This window comes from Pongo pygmaeus, chromosome 13 (genome assembly GCF_028885625.2).
Source record: "Pongo pygmaeus isolate AG05252 chromosome 13, NHGRI_mPonPyg2-v2.0_pri, whole genome shotgun sequence".
In the NCBI taxonomy this organism is placed as follows: Eukaryota; Metazoa; Chordata; class Mammalia; order Primates; family Hominidae; genus Pongo; species Pongo pygmaeus.
Genome location: NC_072386.2, coordinates 22684235 through 22705280, shown reverse-complemented (window position 1 = coordinate 22705280; position 21046 = coordinate 22684235). Strand labels below are relative to the sequence as shown.

Sequence of the window (21046 nt, the reverse complement as noted above, 5' to 3'; positions counted from 1 at the left end):
CTCGGCACCATGGCCTCTGGGCCATGCTTGAGGTTTTGAACCCTCTAGCAACTGATACCCTTCTTTAGAGCAGCCTTGGGCTAGTCCCCTGCCTTTGGAAACTGTGAAAGTCCTAACGCAAGGGGCATTTTTGTTCCTGGAGTCGAAGGTGGCAAGGCTGAGGTATGGGAAATGGAGAGAAGGTTTCATTATTGTTATCAGAAGGGCGGAGGAGCATTGCATCCATCCAGCTGACTTCTAGAGGGATGGCTTCCAAACCATCCCAGAAAAAAAAAGTGCCATCTATGGGAGCCTCTCTCTCTGATTCCTAAAGTAGGTTTGGGTCAATTTTCCCTAAATGTCTACTATATTAGTTTCCCGTTGCTGCTGGAATAAACTACCACAAATTTAATGGCTTAAAATAACACAAAATTATCATAAGTTCTGGAGGTCAGAAGTCCAAAATAGGTTTCACAGAACCAAAACCAGGTGGTAACAGGGCTGCATTCCCTCTTGAGGCTCCAGAGGAGCAGCCCTTTCCCTGCCCTTTCCAATTTCTACAGGCTGCCCACATTCCATGGCTTGTGGCCCCTTCCAGCAAGCAATCGAATCATTCTGACATCTGCTTCTATGGTTACATCTCCTTCCCTGACTCTCCTGCCTCCCTCTTTCCCTTATAAGAGCCCTTGTGATTACATTGAGTCTACCCAGATAATCCAGGATAATCTCCTCCATCTCAAGTTCTTTCACTTAATCAAATCTGCAGAATCCCTTTTGCCATGAAAAGTGACATATTTACAGGCTCAGGGGATTCGGATATGGACATCTTTGCAGGGGGGCCTTCTTCAGCCTACCACACACCCCCTCCAAGTGCCTCTTGCATGACTTAATAAGGGAGTCATTAAACAGCTGCTGTCTTGGAGCCAGTCCTGGGCTAGACTCATTTAGGACAGCACAGCAAGAGAGGAAGCCTGCTGTCAGTGGCTGGCCTGGTATCCTTGTCTCTGTAGCGTGGCGTCTACTTCCTCCTGTCCACTGACCTGGCCTGATGCCCCTACATGCCCTCAGCTTTAGCAGAGTGCCCCCAGGTGGGGGCTGCACTAGCCTTCCACCTCTCCAGCTTCGGCTCCCCTGAGCTTGGGGAGGAGGCTGGGAGGACCGAGCTGGTGGCGGGATGGCTGGGACTATGTTCATGACTACATATCAGGATGGGCGCCAAGTACACAGAAAATGAAAGAAAGAGTGGGAGGCACTCCCTTGACATGCGGCTGGTGGGGAGAAGGGCCTCTGCTGAGTGGTCCATTGTTGATCGCCAAAAGCTGCGCCCAGGCCAAGTGGGCCTGTGGAAGCCTGACTGGCTGGCCTGGGACTTCTGGGTTTGGGGAGCATGCCTAGATCTAGGGCTCAGGCTGAACCTGGGACTGTGGGGATATGCTCAAAGGTGGCTAGTTTGGGACTCACTGTAGACAATTCGATGTTAGTTCAAGCTTAGCCCATACTTAGCTGGGGGGAGGGGTACATGGGCATTATCCAGGCATCTATGGAAAGCTGCCTGCCCTTGGCTGGGCATCCAAACCCCCTCTGAGGTTCTGCTCCTTCCCAAGCTCACACACCTTCTTCACTTAGCAGCTCTTTGAGCCAGCATCCCCCTTTCCTGCACCTCGGGGAGAATTAGGAGAATAAACCTGGTCACCTTGATTGGTTGTTGGATCTTTCCATGATCTCTGAGAAGGGAAAGGTCACATCTCATAATTCCACTTCACAGATGGAAAAGATGAAGCCCAGAGAGGAATCCCACACTCTGACAGATGCAGAGCAGGGCAGGGCTTGCCCATCTAGTGGGGTAGGGGTGAGGGGGCTTCTCCAGGCAGGGCAGTTGGATCCTCCAACCTCAGCCGCCCATCTTCCCTGGGTAGATGACTTCATGAAGCAGAGCCGGGGCATGCTGCTGCTCTACAGCCTGAAGAACCCCAGCTTCCCCGAGTACATGTTCAGCAGCAACAGCGGCATCATGTGTCTCGACATCCACGTGGAGCACCCCTACCTGGTGGCAGTGGGCCACTATGACGGCAACGTGGCCATTTACAACCTCAAGAAGCCCCACTCCCAGCCCTCCTTCTGCAGCTCAGCCAAGTCTGGCAAGCACTCGGACCCTGTGTGGCAGGTCAGCCTGGAAACAGGGTGGGAGGGGTGAGGATGGGAGCAGCATGTGGGCCTGGAGCCACCGGAGGAGGGAGGGAGCTTGGGGAGGAGAGGACCGCAGGCAAGGAGATGAGGATGGCAGGTACCATCAGGCCAGGATCTGGGTGTGAGAAAAGGCAGAAAAGGGCAGAAGGTGAAAATCAGGAGGCAAGAGGGTCTCCAGTGAGAGCTGGGGTCTGCTGCCCCAGAGCTTCCCTCAGGAGGGCCCCCATCTGTTTGCTAAGGATCTCTTAGATGTGGTGATCAGTAACTCAGAAGACATAGCTGGAAGCCTCCAGGGCCTGACAGGCTCCAGCTGAGTACAGTGGGCCCTTGGACAATGTGGGAATGAGGGACACTGACCCCCACACAGTCAAAAATCTGTGATAACTTTGGGGTCCTCAAAAACGTAACTACTAATAGCTTACTTTTGACCAGAAGCCTTACTGACAACAGTCAAATAACACATATATTGTGTGTTATGTATATTTTATGTACTGTATCCTTACAATTAGGCAAGTAGAGAAAAGAGAATATGTTATTAGGAAAATCATAAGGAAGAAAAAATATATTTACTGTTCATTAAATGTAAGCGGATCATCACAAAGGTCTTCATCTTCATCATCTTCACATTGAGGAGGCTGAAGAGGAGGAGAAAGAGAAGGGGTTGGTCTTGCTGTCTCATGGATGGCAGGGGCAGAAGAAAACCTGTGTATAGTTGGACCCATGTAGTTCAAAGTCATGTTGGTCAAGGGTCAACTGTATGTTAAAGACCAGGTCCTTGTCTACAAGCTTCCTCAACTCCGCACGGGGCCTTTCCTCTGCCGTCTGGGCTGGATTTGGGGAAACTCCCAGGCAGGGGTGGCTGCTGCTGGTTGCCTGCCCTCGGGTGGGACTGTAAGGCCTGGTAGGCAGGTCTGCCCCTAAGCCTCTCTGTAGCACCCCCTCTTCTCCAGACATGCCTAGAGTGGTGGGTGGGGCCTCTGCAGAAGTCTAGAACTCCAGCCTGGAACCATTACCTCGACACTGGGGCTGGATTTCACCCTGACTCTGTGCTTCCCATCATATTCCACTGGGCGTAGATTTCAGTTTCACTCTCAGAGGGTCTCTTAGCTGTGGCTTTGCAGGCCTTTCCTTATTGTGTCCCAAAGGTCCCCTTCTTTCAAAGGCTGTGTGCTATTTTTCCATGGGCAGGTCTGGGAGGACCTAAGGATGAATTTCTGCCTCAAGTTGCTCAAGGTCTCTGGGCTCATCAGGCAGCACTGGGGCTCTGTCTTCTCTTCTTTCACTTCCCTCCTGCCCTGACAGTCTGCAGGCAAGCTCTACACTCCTGCCTCTTATGGCCCTGAGCTCCCTGAGACATGTGGACACCTTCCCCAGCACTGACAGGCCTGAGCAGAGGGAGGACTGCCCAGGCACAGGGGCCATGGTGCCCTCTCAGCTTTATCCATTACCCAGAGCCTGGGGCAGAGGGTGGGAGGGAGGCAGCCCCTCCTGCCATACGCCCTCCCTGGCTACTCTCCAACAAAGCAGAGACCAGAGGTTGCAGCCTCAGGAGTTTTCTCCACCAAAAAGTCCACCTCCCAATTAATCACCAAGCCTTCCAGACACATGTAGGTCTCCAGGCAGGGTGAGGATCTCTGTAGAAACTTTAAAACTCAGGGAGAGGAGAAAAGGCCTGTCTTGATCATACCTGGCCCAGCCCTGCCCCTGCTTTCCCAGCTCAGATAGCCCAGGGCCAAGCACAGAGCATCTCTGGTTGGCCTGACCACTTTCCTTCCTCAAGCCAAGCAGAAGGGCAGAGGCTCAAGCCAACCACCCTACTCCTACTCTGCTATGTCCTGTAAATCAAATAGCAGATTGCAGGGAAAATGGGGCATTGAGAAGAAACATTATTGCTTTCACTCAGCAGGTCCCAGGAAGACAGGAACTCAGCTGGACAGAGGAGCCTTCTGCTCTCCTATCCTGCTGGGAAAACAGGGCTGCTGCCTTTGCAAAATGGAAGACTCAGTTTCTTGTATAGAATCATGGCATGTGACATGGTCAGGACCCACCTGTCTCTCACTTGTTTACTCACTTCCTGTTCTCTTCTCTTCTTCTCATTCCTTCCTCCCTCCTCATTCATTCACTTACTCATTCATACATTCAGTAACTCCTCCCTGTGTGCTCCTCTGGTTGATCTCTGGAGTTCCTACTGGGAAGATAACCACAGCCACAGACTGACCAGGGCAGGGCAGCGTGCTAAGTGCTAAAGTAGGAGTGCGCAAGGAGGGGCACCCACACTGTCCTGGGTGGGGACCAGGGGGTGGAGGGCTGGGCAGGTCTTTCTAGAGGAAGCAACACCTGAGCTGGATTGTGAGGGAGGAGACAGAGTTAGTGATATGAAGAAGGGTACAAAGGGGTCACATGTGCAATGACATGGGGCATCAAACAGAGTAGCCTGTTGGGAAGTGACACGTCATTTGAAGCACCCTGCACTTATCTATTAAGTTAAGATGCTTGGACATTGTACGTCCGTGGTTTCAAGCAAAGTGTTCATGCAGAATCCCATATTAAAAAGATGAGATTAATATTAAAAAGAGATTAGAAAATATTAAAAAGATGAGAGTGGTGCTCTGTTAGGACCAGGTCTCTGCTTGCTTAAGGGTCCCCTATTTTCACTCCCTCTACCCCCTGAGCATAGTTCGAAAATTGCTGCCCAGCCATCAGAGAGTTTGGGGCAGAGGAGTAACACAGTCATGTTTGTCTCTTGGAAAGATCCTCTGGCTGCAGCATGAGTGATTTTGAAGCCTGAGCTAGGGCAGGGGCAGTGGAGACAGAAATGAGAAGACAGGGTTGAGAGCTGGTGGGGTAGTAAAATCAATAGAAGGAAATGATTGATTAGATATTAGATAGAAGAATTGATGCTGCCTGGGTTTGAGGTGCTTAGTAGGCCATCCATAGGAGTGAGAAATGGCAGAAGAAAAACAGGTTTGGCCAGAAAGTAATACAAGAAACCCAAGGGACACCCAGAGGGAGGCGTCCTCCAGGCAGTTGGCTATATGAGCATGGAGGTTGAAGGAGAGCCAGGCTGCTGAATGAGATGTCAGAGACATCAGAGTCTAAGTCCCTCTTAACGGGACTGTGTCAGAGATACCGTGTCAGAGATATTGGGGGAGGCCAGAGAGGTTGTGTTAGATCTCAAATGCCAGGCTGAGGCAGAAGGAGTTTGTTCTGTTGGCAGTGGTGAGCCACGGAAAGTTTTGGAGCCAAGGAGAGGACTGTCTGTTCTAAGAAGATTGGGCTCCTGTCCCACAGCACAGGCTTCTTCTCCAGGGAACCTGCCTGAGTAGCCAGCTCTGTGCAGGCCCTACTGTGAAGCTTCAACCAGCAACACTGTGTGTGTGTGTGTGTGTGTGTGTGTGTGTGTGTGTGTGTGTGTGTGTGTGTGTGTGTGTGTGTGTGTGTGTGTGTGTGTGCGCGCGCGCGCGCGCGCGCGCTGGTGCAATTCTGGGGAAGGAGGCAGGAAGGATGTACGAGCAAGAGACTAGGGTCAAGCAGGTCTGCCCTAAGCAAATAAGGCAGAAGAGAATAAATCAGTGAAGCAGGCTCCAGCTCCTCCCTACCACCTGGTCCCTGGGAATTCATTCATTCTCTTAACCTCACTTACCACCCTCCTCTTTTGCTTTATTCCTACTGGCTCACCTCCACCCCAGGAGCATGTGTGTTACTTGCGCACATACACACATACACAGTCACTTGCAAATACACACACACCACCCCCCACTGGGCATCAGGCTGCTAAGTGGGGTGTGAAATACAATTTCCATGCGGTGCTGGCGTCTGCTCATTAAACACTTCCCTTTGCAGCTCCCTAGCGCCTCTTACAGCCTGGCCTTTGACACCCCCGTCCCCTCCCCCCTTTAAAGGGACCACCTTTACACAGAAGGAGAAGTGGTCTTAATATTAGGGCTGGCTCTGACTTATGTGGCGCTCTCAGTCCAGTGAAAGTGCAAAAGAGCCAGCTGCCTGGACAGACCAAGACAGGACTCAGCCCGCCCTCCTGAAACTCCGATCCACCAGGCCTCAGGCTGGCTGGGGAGAGACAACCCATTCTCTACTTCCCTCCAGCCCCCAACAACCCTGGTGACAGCTGCAGTTACAGGCAACAGGCAATGGCACTGGGTTCTTGGCCTCCCTCACTGGTCCTCTGCTAGTGACAGGGGGAGGGGACAGGACGGTGGTCCCAGCATGGGCGGTCTGGAGGGAGCTAGAGAATGGAAAACTCTGGGCACCCAGCCCCACCCCAGCTCTCTGGGACATGGCTTGGCCAGGCCTCCACATGTGGCAACAGAAACTTGAGTCTCAAGCGTGTCATCTTCATAAGACAACAGCTCTGTCTCCAAAACACTTTCCCATATGTTAGCTTCCAGCCCTGAGAAGATGGGTGGGGCAGGATAATTAACCCTGATTTGCAGCTGGAGAAACGCAACTCAAATCTGGGACTGGGAGCAAAGTTCTGGGAGCAGGAGTTAGTAGCAAAGGAAAGGTGGGAAAGAGGAGACACTTCCTAGAGAAAGGCCAAGCCTGGAAGAGGTGGGCAGGAGACGGGGGCCTGCTCCTCTTCACCCCCCACTAGCAAGCAGGGAAAGGTCCCTGCAGAACCTTGGCACCCAGATTCCTAGGATGATGGTAACAATGAGGACATTAGCTAACATGTATCGAATACTTCATATGTGCAATATTCTGACGTAAGGGCTTCACATATATTATCTCATTTATTTCTCATTACAAACCTATGCTATTATGACTCCTGTTTTATAAACAGGAAACTGGTTGATGGGCCCTGTTCTTTCCAGGCCATGTTTATTTATGTAAGGTGGTTGAACCCATAGCCACTGCCTTCTCCCCACAGTGGAGCTCCTGGAACCCAACCCAGGGAGGGATTGGGTACCTCCACTGCCAAGCCAGTAAATTAAGGCAATGCTTTGACTGGCACTATTGCTCCAGGATGGTCAAGAAAGAAATGAGAAATCCCCAAGAAAGGAATGAGAGACAGAGATGGATGGAAGGAGGGAGAAAGGACCAATCATGGGATTCTGGGAAATGGGCTCCCAGAACTTGCTTCTGAGCCTCAGATGGGTGCTTGGGGGAGCCCTGCTCTGCCCACAGCCCCAACTCAACACCTTAGCAGGGTCCCAGAGCTCACATTTTGGGATGTTTCAGGTCAAGTGGCAGAAGGATGACATGGACCAAAACCTTAACTTCTTCTCTGTGTCATCTGACGGCAGGATTGTGTCTTGGACTCTCGTGAAGGTGCCTGTTTCCCAGAGAGGGTCACACTGGGGTGATTGGGGAGGCGGGGAGCTAAATGGCAAAGGGCACCCCCCAGCCCAACCCACGTGCCCTCCCCCCACATCCCTCTGTCTGTGGCTACAGAGAAAGCTGGTTCACGTAGATGTCATCAAGCTGAAGGTGGAAGGCAGCACCACGGAAGTTCCTGAGGGGTTGCAGCTGCACCCAGTGGGTAGGAGCCCCAGCCCTCTCACCTCCAGGCCTGGCCAGGTCATTCAGGTCCAGTGAGGGTCAGTGACAGTGGTCCTTCCCCTGATTGAGTGCTCCCTCCCCAACCTGTGCCAGAGCCTGACAGGAGGTTAGAGGAAGGCCTGGCCCTGTCTGCTGAACCCTTGGCTGTTTGTAGACCCTCCCTGTTTATGCAGTTCCCATCCCTGTGTTTGCAGACCCTGTTCCTGTTTATGCAGATCAGGTGCTGTTATGCAGATCCAGCCCTGTTTATGCAGATCAGGCCCCTGTTTACCCAGATCCTGTCCCTGTTTACTCAATTCCTACCCTGTTTATGCAGACTATATCCCTGTTGGCACAGACCATGTCCCGGTTTGCAGACCCTGTCCCTGTTTACCCTGACCCTGACCCTGTTTAACTCAATCCCTGCCTTGTTTACCTAGGCCCCCATTCCTGTCTGCAGAACCCCTGGCCGTTTGCAGAATCCTAACTGCCTGGGACAAGCAGGCCAGAGGGCTGGTTTCTGTTTGCCTGGCCTGGTCCCAGCCCTTACAGGGGCCCTAGTTCAGTCTGTCCTGCACTGAGAGTGCCTGGGCTGAGCTCCTCTGCTGAGTAGGGGAGGCACTGGGAGCCTCCCTCTTGGAACTGGGCTAAGCCTGCCCCTCCTCTTTTCCCAAGGTTGTGGCACTGCCTTTGACTTCCACAAAGAGATTGACTACATGTTCCTAGTGGGCACAGAGGAGGGAAAAATCTACAAGGTGAGGCTGCCCTGTGCCAGCTCCTTAGAGGGCCACTTAGACCTGAGCACCTGGGGAGCTTAGAGTTCTCAACAGATCCTATTTTGATGGATTTTAGTTCCCGTCAGTTCTAGAAGGCCTCTTGAGGGAAGAGAATGTATTTCTTGACCTGCTTGGGTGATTAGGAATAAGGGCTAAATGCAGGAAAGGGGATGGAGAATCTAGAGGGTGACTTTAGCCCAGCTCAGCATCTTTTCCTCCGGGCCCTCCCTCCCTTCCTGGGAGTTGAGGTAGAAGGGGGAATTCGGAGGAGTTAGAATATTTTGGGAAAACTTCCTGGAGGAGATTTGTACTTGAGCTGAGCTTGGAAGGCCAGAATTATCTCTGAATACTGGGTACATCCCAGCCAGCAGGATGGAACCTCACGGTCAGTTTCTACAAGGTCTCAGTGGTAGTAGGTGAACGTCCTTCTGAACCTCCATCCATCCAGAAATAGCTCTGCTGCAAGCTTTTCTTAGGCTCAGAGACTCAGAATGTTAATTACAGGCAGCCTCTGGGGAGCCCCTGAGGCCCAGCCAGAGCTGGTCTGAATGCAAAAGAAGTCCCCACCCCCTCTTCACCCCTCCCCCTGGCAGTCCAAGAGAGGCAGGAGTAAGGAGAGATTACTCAGTCACACAGTCTCCTGGAGGGAGGGAGAAAGGGGCATGCTGGTCAGGGCAAAAAACTGAATAGGAAAGCTGGAGATCCAAGTCAGCTTCTGGCTCTGCACCTGCTCTTGCCTGGACAAGGTGGGATGTTATCACTGTTGCAAGGATGATGTCTGGGCTGCAGGTGGAACCAGGGCTCTGTTTGTCCACAGGCTGTGGCCTGGAAGATGGCCAGACCACACCTCACTCAGGGCCTGAGACCTGCTCTGCCCTCTCTTAAGGAGAGAAGGCTTTTTCTGCCTGGCCTGGAATCCTCTGGGGTCAGGGCACTACAGCCCTTTCCTTCATCCTGCAGGAAGGCTCCCCTGCCCATCCTGAACCCCCAGATCCTCAAGCCCTTCCTTTCCCCCAGGGTGTGCTGAGGGTGGGAAGGGCAGCCAGGAACTTGGCCCCAGTTTAGCTGGGATGCGATGTGGGGTAAGGACAGGAGTCTAAGGCTCTGATCCTCCAGACCCCCAGGGAAGTGGTGGCTGCTGACCTTTCTCTCACTTCTGACCCCCGTTCCCTCCCCCACCAGTGCTCTAAATCCTACTCCAGCCAATTCCTCAACACCTATGACGCCCACAACATGGCAGTGGACACTGTGTCCTGGAACCCATACCACACCAAGGTCTTCATGTCCTGCAGCTCCGACTGGACAGTGAAGATCTGGGACCACACCATCAAGTGAGGGGCCTGTTCCTGGCCCTGCCCTGGGCCCTCCCCTGGGCTATGGCACTGTGAGCCTTCTGTGCCATGGGCTTTCCACCCTCCACCTCTGCAGGACCCCAATGTTCATCTATGACCTGAACTCAGCCGTGGGTGATGTGGCCTGGGCGCCATACTCTTCTACTGTGTTCGCAGCAGTCACCACAGATGGGAAGGTGAGTGCCAGCGTCCTGACCTCACTGAATCCCTACTGGAGATCAGGTGTGGTATCTCAGGGGCTTCCTGATGGAGAACCCATCCCATGCCCAGGTCAGAAAAGAGAAGGCGGGACATAAGGACTGTGTATTTTCCAGGGGCAAGCCATCCAGGGTCCAGCCAAAAGAGGAATCATTCATCCCATGAGGCTTCAGGGAGGAAACGGGGCTGTTCACCTTGGAGGAGAAAGCACTCTGGGGGATGAGATGCCATGGAGCAGTTATTTCCTCTGCTGTATGGTGGGGAGCTAGAGGGTGGCAGGGCCCGGCTCCATCTAAGGAAAAATGTATGAGCCAGAGTTGCTCAGTGACTGAATAGTGTCTATAATGTAGTGAAGTCTCCATCCCCGGGAGTGTGCAAGCTGATTCTGAGGGAACTTCAGTGGGGTGGAATGGGAGGGGGCTATTCAACACTGAGAATTGGTGAGAGCTCAGAAACAAACATCTTGTGAGCATATTCTTGAATGCAAACCCATTTTCCCTATGGACTTTGATATAAACTGAGAAGCACTGGCTGCCCGAAGGAAAGAATGCAGCGATGAAGGCACCATCCTAAAGTCCGTCAGTCATCTCTTCCTGGAACAGATAACTACTAAGGGCCAACGATGGTGCCCAGCTCTAGGCTGGACCCTGGTGGCTTAGATACCTGCTCTTGTGGAGCTTACGTTCTAGTGAAGGGAAAGATACAAAAAGCAACAACGAAATTCCCAGTGTTAAGTTCTAGGCAGAGAATTATTAATAAAAGACTGTGATATGTAAACATAAATGTTAATGGCAGCATTACTCTTAACAGTCAGAGTGGCAACAACCCAGTGTCCATCAACTGCTGAATGGATAAACAAAATATAGTCTCTCCTTGGGGATTATGTCAGCAAGGACAAGGAATGGTGTGCTGATACATGCTACAACATGGAGGAACCTTGACAACATGCTTAGCGTAAAAAGCCAGTCACAGAAGACCACATACTGTATAATTCCACTTATATAATACATCCAAAACAGGCAAATTTGTAGAGATGGAAAGTCAATTTGTGTGGCCTAGGGTGGTGAAAATGTTCTAAAATCGGTTGTAGAGAAGGTTGCATAACTGTGAATATACTAACACCAAGAATTTGATACTTTAAATGAGTGAATTTTATAGTATGTGAATTATATCTCAATAAAGTTGTTAAATTAAAAGAAGAAAGATAGGTTCACAAAGGCCAGGCAACGAAAAAGAAAAAAAGAAAAAGAAAAAATAAAAGGACTGGGTGGTCTGTTGGATACAGTGGTCAGGAAAGGCTTCTTTGAAGAGGTGACACTCATGCTGAGAGTTGACTGGCAAGAAGGAGGCAGCCATGTGGAGATAGGGCAGGGGAGCAGCCCATGGTGAGGGAGCAGCTGGGGCAGATGCCCCGAGGTGGGAACCAGCTTGGGGTTTAAGGAACAGGAAGGCAAGTGTGGTTGGGGTATAGTAAGCAAGGGGCGAGAACATAAGGTGAGAGTGGGGAGGTGGGCTAGAGTGTGGGATCTGGATTTTATTTATAGTGCCAAGGGAGACTGTGGGAGGATTTTAAGTGCTTTAAAGGTAAGCCTACTGCCATATGGAGGATGGATTGTAGCAAGGCAAGAGTGGAAGTGGGGAGACCAGTTAAGAGGCTGCCACAGTTGTCCAGGTGAGAGTTAGTAGTGGTTTGGTCTGAGGGTGTGGTGAAGGTAGCATCCAACATGGATTGAGCACTGGTATGTCAAGCACTGCCTTTGCACTTTACATATATTAACTGGTGTAAGCCCTGGCTCTGCCACTTACTAGCAAGTTAGCCTCTAAGAGCCTCTAACTCCTCCGTTATAAAATAAAGATAATGACAGAACCACCTTATAGAGTGGTTGTGAAGAGCATAATGAGGTGATGCAACCATATGATGTGCTTGCCCAGAGTCTAGTACATAGTAAGTGCTCAACAAATGGTAGCTGCTATTTTCTTTTCTTTTCTTTTCTTTTTTTTTGAGACAAGATCTCACTCTTGCCCAGGCTGGAGTACAGTGGCTCTATCTTGGCTCACTGTAACCTCCGCCTCCCAGGTTCAAGTGATTCTCCCATCTCAGCCTCCCTAGTAGCTGGGACTACAGGCATGCACCACCAGGCCCATCTAATTTTTTGTATTTTTGGTAGAGACAGGGTTTCACCATGTTGGCCAGCCTGGTCTCAAACTCCTGACCTCCAGTGATTCTCCCACCTTGGCCTCCCAAAGTTCTGGGATTACAGGCATCAGTGAGCCACCCCGCCCAGCCTATAGCTGCTATTATTGTTAATTCTCCATAGATATAAAATTTCTCCTAAACTTTTTTATTCTCACTCTTTCAACCATAGGAAAAACATGGAGACACAAAATTCCCCCTCCCTCCACCTCCAGCTCCAGTGTGCTAGCCATTAGCCTTCTACAGTCTTTCCCCAGAAAGTCCAGGGACTCATTCCTCTCAGGTGGAAGACAGGCCTCATTACCCCTGAGTGTGTTGACACCAACCTCTCCACAGGCCCACATATTTGACTTAGCCATCAACAAGTATGAGGCCATCTGCAACCAGCCTGTGGCGGCCAAAAAGAACAGGCTCACCCACGTGCAGTTCAATCCCATCCACCCCATCATCATTGTGGGCGATGACCGTGGGCACATCATCTGCCTCAAGCTCTCACCCAATTTGCGCAAGATGCCAAAGGTACAGGCTCTGGGACTTTGAGCTGCTGCAAGAGGTAAAGTCTCCAGGAGGGTGGGGATGACAGAAGGGAGAAGCCAGGGTGACCGCCCAGTTTCTGACTTGGGAGACCAAGGGTAAGGATGGTGTCATTGCCTGAATGAGGCTCACAGAAGAAGCAGGAGGTTTGTGAGAAAATAGCAGTTTGACATGCTGCATTTGAGTTACCTGTGGGGCCCCAGGTGACTCTCCCAGGTGGAGACATCCAGTGAGCAGGTGGATCTGAAGCCTGCAGAGGCAAATGTGGAGGTATCATTGATTTCTTCCCAGTGGAAATGCTGTGGGTAGGACAGGTCACCCAGGCAGGGGGCTTGGGGCTGAGCCACTGCCTCATTGGCTGGGCTTTCACAGGGCTTCAGCCCCAGTGGTCCCTGAGCTGGGAGCTGTGGGTCTACACAGAGAGGAAGGAAATGAGCCGCAAGGAGAGTAACTAGGTCAGCAGCTATGCAGCCCTCCTTCTGAGCTCTGGTTCCTGTTTCTAGGGTCTCCAATGATCAGGAGACCCTGCCCAGAGGCCGAGGGCCCCAAATAGAGGTCTGGAGCCCAGAGTGATGACCTTAAAGTCTAGATCTGAGTTCAGACCCAGACTTACGAACCCGGGCTTTGCAGCCCGGGCCTTAGAATCCTGAGCCCAAGAACCCAGAGCCCAGTGCTGCCCATTTGTGTGCTAAGAGTAGAGATGGCTCTTTGCTTTCTGCCAGGTTCTGGGCCAGGATCAGGACTGGGCCAGCTTGCCCTGATGACCAACCCTCCTGGCAATTTGAGGCATTTACTGCAGTTTGAGGCAGTGGCAGGGCCTGTGTCTTTCGACTACTGACTTCCCTGCACTGTGCTCCTACCAAGGAAGGGACTGCTGCACCATCCCTCTGGTGCTGGCTTGGCCTGTTCCCCACCATGGCCAGGGAGGCAAGGGCTGGGAGTGTGGCTGGCCCTGTAATTGTAGCCAGCTGGGGGAGGGGGTGGACTTGGCTATAAATACTCAAAAGGCTGCTAAGCGCCTGCAGCTGTGGCCCAGAGGCTGTGGTGGGCTTGAGGGGAGGGAGGGAGTCGGGCGTGGTCTGAATCTCTTTGCTGAGCCCAGCTAGTTGGCCTCAAGGAGGAGGAAGGAGGCAGCACAGTTTATGGAATAAATAAAATGTGTTCTTAATTTTCTGAGGAGAGAGACCCAGGTTGAAGCTGGCAGAGTTGGACAACCCTCCAGGAGGGATGATGGTCATTCTTTGGGGGAGGAGTACAGCCATGACACCATGAGGGCGGTAGACAGGGGTGGGAGCCTGCCCTGCCCACTCTGATCCAGGGAGGTAAGCATCTCCCATAGTTTCAGTTCTCCTCAGAGAAGGGTCAGTCATGGCTGGGAGAGCTGGGCTCTGTGTATCTGGGGACCTACATCTCTGAGGACCTGAGAAGGGACAGGAGGGGGCTGGTGGGTACTTGAGTGGATTAGAGGTTCCTGTGAAATTGCCATCTGACCCTATCAGCCAAGTGATTCATGCAAAACAAAATCCTCTGGGCATCCCTACTGCCCTTCCTCTGTGAGCTGCAGACTCCCTGCCCTTTCCAAATGGCTTCCCCAGAGGTCTGGACCTCCCTGCCCAGGGAGCTCCCATGATGGGTATCAAGAGCCCAAAGTGTCCAAGGCCAAAGACTGTCTTTCCCTAACTACAGGATAGATGGGAAACTGAAGCTCAGAAAGGCAAAGTCCTTGCCCAAAGTCATATAGGGAGTTAATGACAGAGCTGGAACTAAAACCAGGTCCCCTAACTCCCGGGGAACGGGGTGAAGCCAAGAAGAGAACCCAAGCTTAATTTAGGAAGGAGAGAGTGAAGAGAGAAAAAGAGCTTTTTGTCCTCGCCTGGAGAGGATAGAGGTGAGCTAGGTCGTGGCAAAAGGCACTGACTGCAAGGGGATAGGGGAGAAAATTTGGGAGCAGGTATGGGGTCACACCGGGGGGAAATCTGAGCTCCACATGGTGTCAGCAGCCAAAAAGGAGCCAGGGAAGGGCCTACTGGCCCTGCACTCACCCCCCCATCTCCTTTACAGCCCTGGCCAGACCAAGGCAAGGCTGGGGTAGGTGTCAGTGAGCAGTGGGCACAGGTGGCTGAGAGGATGGGGGCCCAGGAGCAGAGCGAAGGCAGGAAATGGGGAAATGGCAACTGCCCAGCCTGCCCCAGCATAGCCCTCATCCCCGTGCCTGGACAGCAGGGAGGGTGGGACTGGTGCTGGTCTGCCAAGGAGTTCTCGGGACCTGTGGGTGATACACACTCCAGTGGCCAACTTATAATGGAAGGATTAGAGTGCTTTGCAGGTAGGGTGATGGGTCATCCAATGACACCTGGAGTCACATGGACTATTCCCTCTGCCCTTATGGGTCTCTTGACACTCTTCCCAACCCTGGGTATGTCTGACACAGCAGGTCTTGCCCCAAATAGCACCCACTGCCAACCTGACCTGAAGGCATCAGGTTAGAGGACTAGGTGAGGGCCGGGCCCCTGAGGCTCTGTCCACAGCCCCTCCCTCCCCAAACACATACCCATTAGCTCCTTGATAGGTCTCGGCCAGGGACCTTCCCATGGTAAGGATGGTGCCAGCAGTCAGCCCCCGCCTTTGCAGAGCTGGATTTCCCTGGCCTGGAAGGTTGTTCCCCTGAGGGTCAGGGAATGGATGCCTTTTCCCACCCCCACAAGCATCAAGACCCCATGTCCATCTGAGGTTCAAGCCAGAGCTGGACTCCTTTTTGCAGGCTGTCAGCTGAGCCCCTGTGTCACCTAACCTGAGTTGGGGAATGATCGTGTCAGGGAGAGGGGAGGCAGGGATCCAGAATTTACTGGGCAGGGGAGGGGTAGGGCACAGCTGGACAGGGTGGGCAGAGGAGGTGGTGCTGGGACCCAGAGAGGGGGGGCCCACCATTCCTCCCTCATGTATACTTTCCCTCTCCCCAGGAAAAGAAGGGGCAGGAGGTGCAGAAGGGTCCAGCTGTGGAGATTGCGAAACTGGACAAACTGCTGAACCTGGTGAGGGAAGTGAAAACTAAGACCTGAGAGGTTGGCCTCAGTCTCTGTCCCATCGCTTGAATCCAGTACTCCTAGGGCTTGACCCTGGTACCCAGCCCAGCCTTAGCACCCAGCATGTGACCTCACTCCTGATCAGGTCCCAGCATCTTCCCTTCTTATTCTGTTCCTTAAGGTCCCAGCACCTTACCCCAGGACTTGGTCTTCAACCACCATTACCCCTCTCTAACTTTGCACAAATAAACCTGTGTAGAAACCCACCCCACACCTTTAATCGTGCTACCATGGGGCCCTCAGGAAGAGAAGAAAATCTCAGGGTAGAGCCATAGTTCCATTTATTATCCAGCAAACACTGGGAGGACCAGGGGAGGGGCCCAGCCTGGACACCCTCCTATTATTGCCATGGGTTCCAGTTTGCTTCCCCAACCTAGAGGGCCTAGAGGTGCTCAGCCTAGGGAAAGAGTGGACCCGGCCCCTGATCCTTGGCCCTTGGGATGGAGCATAGTCCAGATGGCCCTGGCTCTAGCACCAACTCATAAGCCCCCACCCCAGGCCCATCTCCTTAGGGCCACTGAGCTCCTATTGGAGCCAAGCTGGCTAGACTCTGGGCCACTGGGTCCAGCTCCAAGCAGGCGGACTCTTGAGTTCTGGACCCCAGGCTGGCTGAACTCTGGGATCCTAATTCCAGGCTCTAGGTGAGGTGGACTTAGGTCCTGGGCTCCAGGCTAGGCCAGGGGCCTTCAGGGCTGCAGCAGGTAGCTGCCTTCATGGCTGGGCTTCTGGGGTGGTGGGGCCTTCTCAGGACAGGGGCCAGGGCTGGAGTTGGGACTGGATTCAGAGAGAGAGTCAACGTCGGCAGAGCGAGAATGGCAGGCCCAGCAGAGGATGACCCAGAGCAGCAGCAGCAAGAAGCCCACGAGACCGTTGCAGACGATGGCGATGAGGGCCCCCTGGGAGATGGCTGCCCCCATGACAGGCAGCACCCTCAGACCAGCACAGACAGTGGAGCTGCCTCAATGGTGAGGCCCATGCCGAGGCAGGACTCTGGTATGGCCGGCCTTCAGAGGAGGCTGTGCTGTCTGCACGCTCAGTGATTCCTGGGCAGTGGAGATGTCTACCTGCAGTCCTGAGCCTGTTGGGGGTACACAGTAAAGGAGAGGGTGGTGAGGAGGGAGGGTGGGGTGAGGCCTAGGAGGAGAGAGGTAGGGAAGAGAGCCTCCCTCCCACATTTCTGGCCTCCCTGGTGAAAGACCTTGGGTCCCAACAGGCTCAAATACCCCACAGAGCCATCACCCCCATCCGCAGGCCTCGTTCTGGGCACCTGAATGAGTGTGTAGCCAGCGTGGGGAAGCTGAAGTAGGCGGCCGTCATCTCATTCTCCTTAGACCTGGTGGGCATGCCCTGGTCCTGCCCACCAAGCTTGCAGCCCTCAAAAGCCCTCTCTTGGTGGGTGGGTGGGATCCAGGCAGCCCCCGGCCCAAAAGGATGGGGTTGTAAGCAGCTCTGTTGTGGCCTGGGCGCCTCCTCTCTTCCAGGACTCCAGCCAGCCCGACCAGGAGACCTCCAGAGGCGCCAGCTTGCACAGAGGGAACTTTGTGGAGGCCCTGGCAGGCATGTTCAGGCTCTGTGCTTCCAGGGCTATGTGCCTCTATGTGGGGCTGCCTCTCTGGGTCAGATGTGTGTGTGTCTGGTGTCTCACTGTCCCTCCGTTGGATGTGTGCCTGTGCCTCTGCACACCCACCTCTGTGTGTGTGTGGCTGCCTCTCCGTGTGTCCCCATCTCTGAGTGTGTCTCCTCTATGTCTCATTTCTCTACCAGTGTGTCTCTGTGTATCTCTGCATCAGTCTCTGTGTCTCTGTCTCTCTCTTCCAGGCTGTATCCCCCTCTGTTCCCATGGACGTGTCCCTCTCCCCTTCTCCGTGGGGTCTTTTCGGTGGTTCCTGTGTCTCTGTCTTTGTGTTCGTCTCTCTCCGCGGCAGTGTGTCTCTGTCTCTTTATCTCCATCTTCGGGTCGCGTGTTCTTGGCCCCCGTGCCCGTGGCGGGAGGCCCTTCTTACCTGAGTTGAGCCTGGTGCGCGCCCGCGGGAGGGTCCGGGGCAGCGGGATGCTCGGCGCCGACTAAGGCTCGGGAGCCTGCGGGCGGGGGGCGGCGGGAGGTGGGAGACCAGCAGAGGCGACGTCCGCTACCCCGGCCCTCCCCCTCGGCCGCGCAGCCTCTGCCGGCCGCTCCCGCCGCGGCGCGACCGGGGCGGCCTCTGCCGCGGGCGGTCTGCGGCGAGCGGGCACCTCCTCCCCTTGGGGCCGCACCTCCTCCGCGGCCGCGGCGCTCGCTCGCTCGGCAGCGCTCGGGCGGCGGCGGCGGGAGCTGCGCGGTGTTCGGCTGGGCTCGGCTGCGTTCGGCTGGGCTCGGCTGGGCTCGGCTACGTTCGGCTGGGCTCGGCCTGGCTCGGCGGCCAGCAAAAACGGCGAAGAGCCCCGCCTCCTGGGAGGCAGGCGTCCTGCGGCCCGGGGGCGGAGCCATCCCAGCGCCGCTGCCGCCACTCAATTGGCTGGCCGAGCCCCGGTTCCCGCACCATTGGTGATGCGCTGGGGTGGGGACCAGCGCGCCTCTCGTGCCGGCGCGGGGCGGGAGGAGGGCTGAAGGAGTAGCTGGCCCTGGATCCTTCCCAGGAGAGGGGATGGGGTGGGGGCGAGGCCTAACCTCTGGTAGGGATTTCTTGCACCTTCTACACCTGGAAGGGTTGTACACCCCACATCCGAGAAAGGCCAAGGCCTCTGCATTTCCACATCTGAGGAAACCACCCCTCTGTATCTGGGAGAGGTCTCTAAGTAAGTCATCTGGAGGAAGGCCCCGCGTCCCCACACCTGGCAGGAGACTGAATCTCCTCACCTAGGGAACCGCCTATAGTGCAGTCCCGCACTTCCCTCTGCCACCTGGGTGTGGACTCTGCATTCCCACTTTAGAGGGCCCCAGGTTCCTGGCCCTAAGAGGTGTGAAAATCTCTGGCAACACAGGTTCTTTGGACACATTTACTGAGTTCCTACCCAGTGTTGGTCGCAGGCTTGCTGCCAGGCTGTTGGGGAGTCTGGGACAGAAATGGAGTGTCCTGAGCGATGGTTCCGCCCTGGCTGGAATAGGTGCAGGCGTGGTGGAAATCCTGCCTTGCCATCCTAAAAGCTCCCCTAAGAAGAAGATAGCTTGGACAGGAGCAGTGAGGTAGACCTTGTCCTCCCCGACCTTCACAAGCCAGTGATTGTCACCTATTCTGATCCTGCCGTCTTCTCATCCCGCTCTACATGCTCTCCTTGGAGGATCACATCCCTGAAGCTATATCATGAAGACTCCCAGTGCTCCCAAGTCTAGCCTTAACTTCTCTCTGGAATCCTAGACTCATATAACTAAGTGTCTACTGTAATCGGGGCGGTATTGATTCCTGGTTCACTTACTAACTTTGTGATCTTGAGCAAGTTACTTAATCTCTCTTAGCCTCAGCTTCGTCATCTGTAAAATGGTTGTAATAATAGCTACCTCTCAGGGTTGTTATTCACTAATTTATAGCAGATCGACCACATCTCAGCAAATGCCAGCTGACACAACCCCGAGGACCATGTGACTAAGAGGCCCCTTCCCCCAATCCAATGCCATTAAATTCACATAAGACCCCTATAAATCCAGATGCTATCTTGAAAAGAAGAAAGGGAAGACTGAGTCATCCAAAGCTACCAAAGTACTTAGAGACTGTTTAAAATAAATTATTGGATCCTATAGAGTTTACCAGAGTGGATTACTTTTAGCTCCCCCCCACTGCCCGTTACCCAGCAGGGTGAGCGCATTGTGAGAAAGATCAGACTAGTTACAGGAAACAGAGGAGACTTAAATCATTGCACATCTGAGTGTAATGTGAGCGAATTTTGTGACCCAGCTTCAGGAGTTCAGATTTTATCCTGAAAACAGTGGGGAGCCACTGAAGAATTTTTGAGCAGAAGAGCATGTGATCATATCCAGAAATTAGTAGGATGATTTGGGCTATGGTGCGGAATGGGGGCTTGAAAGCATTTGAGAGTGAAGGCAAGGATTAATAATAAGGGACTGAAATGATGGAGGGAAAAAGTTGCGGAGAGAAAAGGAGAGCATTGAGGATGTTTGGGAGCTGCTGTTGGTGGGACTTAGAGAATAGAGGATAGGGGAGGTAAGCAGGAAGGAAAAGTCTGGGATGACTCCCAGGTTAGTGACTAGGGATGCTGTGATGCCATTTACTGAATATACAGGTTCAGGAGAGAGGTCCAGGCTAAAGATAATATTTTGTGAGTTGTCAGCAAAATAATGGTAATTAAATGAGAAAAATAGATGAGCTCACCCAGGGAGAGTGAGAACTAGTTTAAGCAAAAAGATAAATTTATAATCAGATACGGAAACCTAAGGGCAAGGATGACTCAGGAACAACTGAAACTAAGAGATCAAAAGCCACCCAGAAGAGTTCTCTCTCCACCTCTCGATTCTGTTACTTTCTGCCTGCCTCCATTTCCCTCCCCTGCCCCAAGTCCCTGTCCTCCCCATCCCCAGACTGACTTCAACTATTCTTCTAGTCCACATGGTAAAAAACGGGACTTCAGACAATTCTAAAGTTTTAAAGCTTGTTGTGTAGGCATCCAAAGAGACTGGCTGCTGCTGCTGCTGCTGCTACCAGCTCCTCCTCGTCCTCCTCGTCCTCCTCCTTTTTTTTTTTTTTTTTTTGGTTTGCAAAATTTTCAGGAAATATTTTGATTCAACTTAGATGCTTACCTTTGGACTAATCAATGGTGGTCAAGGGATGAAGATCAAATTGATTAACATGATAACCCTATGGGCAGTGGGGAGGTGGAGGTGGTGGTTTCCAGGGGAAGGGGCATCATAAAGAAGCAAAATGGCAGGTGTCCATACAGTCCACCGTTTGTTTGCCCAACACATATACATTATTTCCTATTATATGATTCCAAAAAGGCCCTCATCTACATAATCCAATCATGCCACTATACAAATGCCAATAAATTTGCCTCCTTTCCAGTGAAGAACAATTCAGTGACACATCCAGCTGCTGCTTCTGGAGATCATAGCACAGATCAGGACCACTGTTCTTCAGATATAGGTTCTCCAGGTAATGTCCCTTCGTGCTCTAGTGAGGTCTCCATGAGGTATGAAATGTGGCTTCTAATAATCCCACTACCTTTTAACTGCCTTTGAACTATCTTTAAACTACTCCCCCTATGAAAAAGTCCTGATATGTAGAGATAGAAGAAATAGAGAATAAAAAGGGGTGA

At 52.9% G+C, this 21046-nt stretch overlaps 2 protein-coding genes across 3 annotated transcripts in view; one reads left to right on the top strand and one right to left on the bottom strand.

The window, feature by feature from the left end:
• The window catches only part of DNAI1 (dynein axonemal intermediate chain 1), a 60098-nt gene extending 44090 nt beyond the window's left edge, over positions 1–16008 (top strand). Inside the window, exons 13-20 of one of the 2 annotated variants that reach the window (XM_054502758.1) lie at positions 1896–2143; positions 7366–7455; positions 7579–7666; positions 8341–8420; positions 9624–9772; positions 9870–9969; positions 12522–12704; positions 15680–16008. In XM_054502758.1, the coding sequence (XP_054358733.1) occupies positions 1896–2143; positions 7366–7455; positions 7579–7666; positions 8341–8420; positions 9624–9772; positions 9870–9969; positions 12522–12704; positions 15680–15778 (1037 nt within the window). In that variant the 3' untranslated portion in view covers positions 15779–16008. Of the gene's footprint in view, positions 1–1895; positions 2144–7365; positions 7456–7578; positions 7667–8340; positions 8421–9623; positions 9773–9869; positions 9970–10107; positions 11233–12521; positions 12705–15679 lie in introns of those variants that run through there. The other variant, XM_054502759.1, reaches the window with a different exon arrangement.
• Positions 16009–16066: 58 nt separating this feature from the next.
• Positions 16067–18141, bottom strand: ENHO (energy homeostasis associated). Its single transcript, XM_054502757.2, has 2 exons — positions 17806–18141; positions 16067–16880 (listed from the first exon to the last, which is right to left on the bottom strand). Exon 2 carries the CDS (start codon positions 16717–16719, stop codon positions 16489–16491), a length of 231 nt encoding a protein of 76 aa, XP_054358732.1. The 5' UTR covers positions 16720–16880; positions 17806–18141; the 3' UTR covers positions 16067–16488.
• Between the last annotated feature and the right edge of the window lie 2905 nt (positions 18142–21046).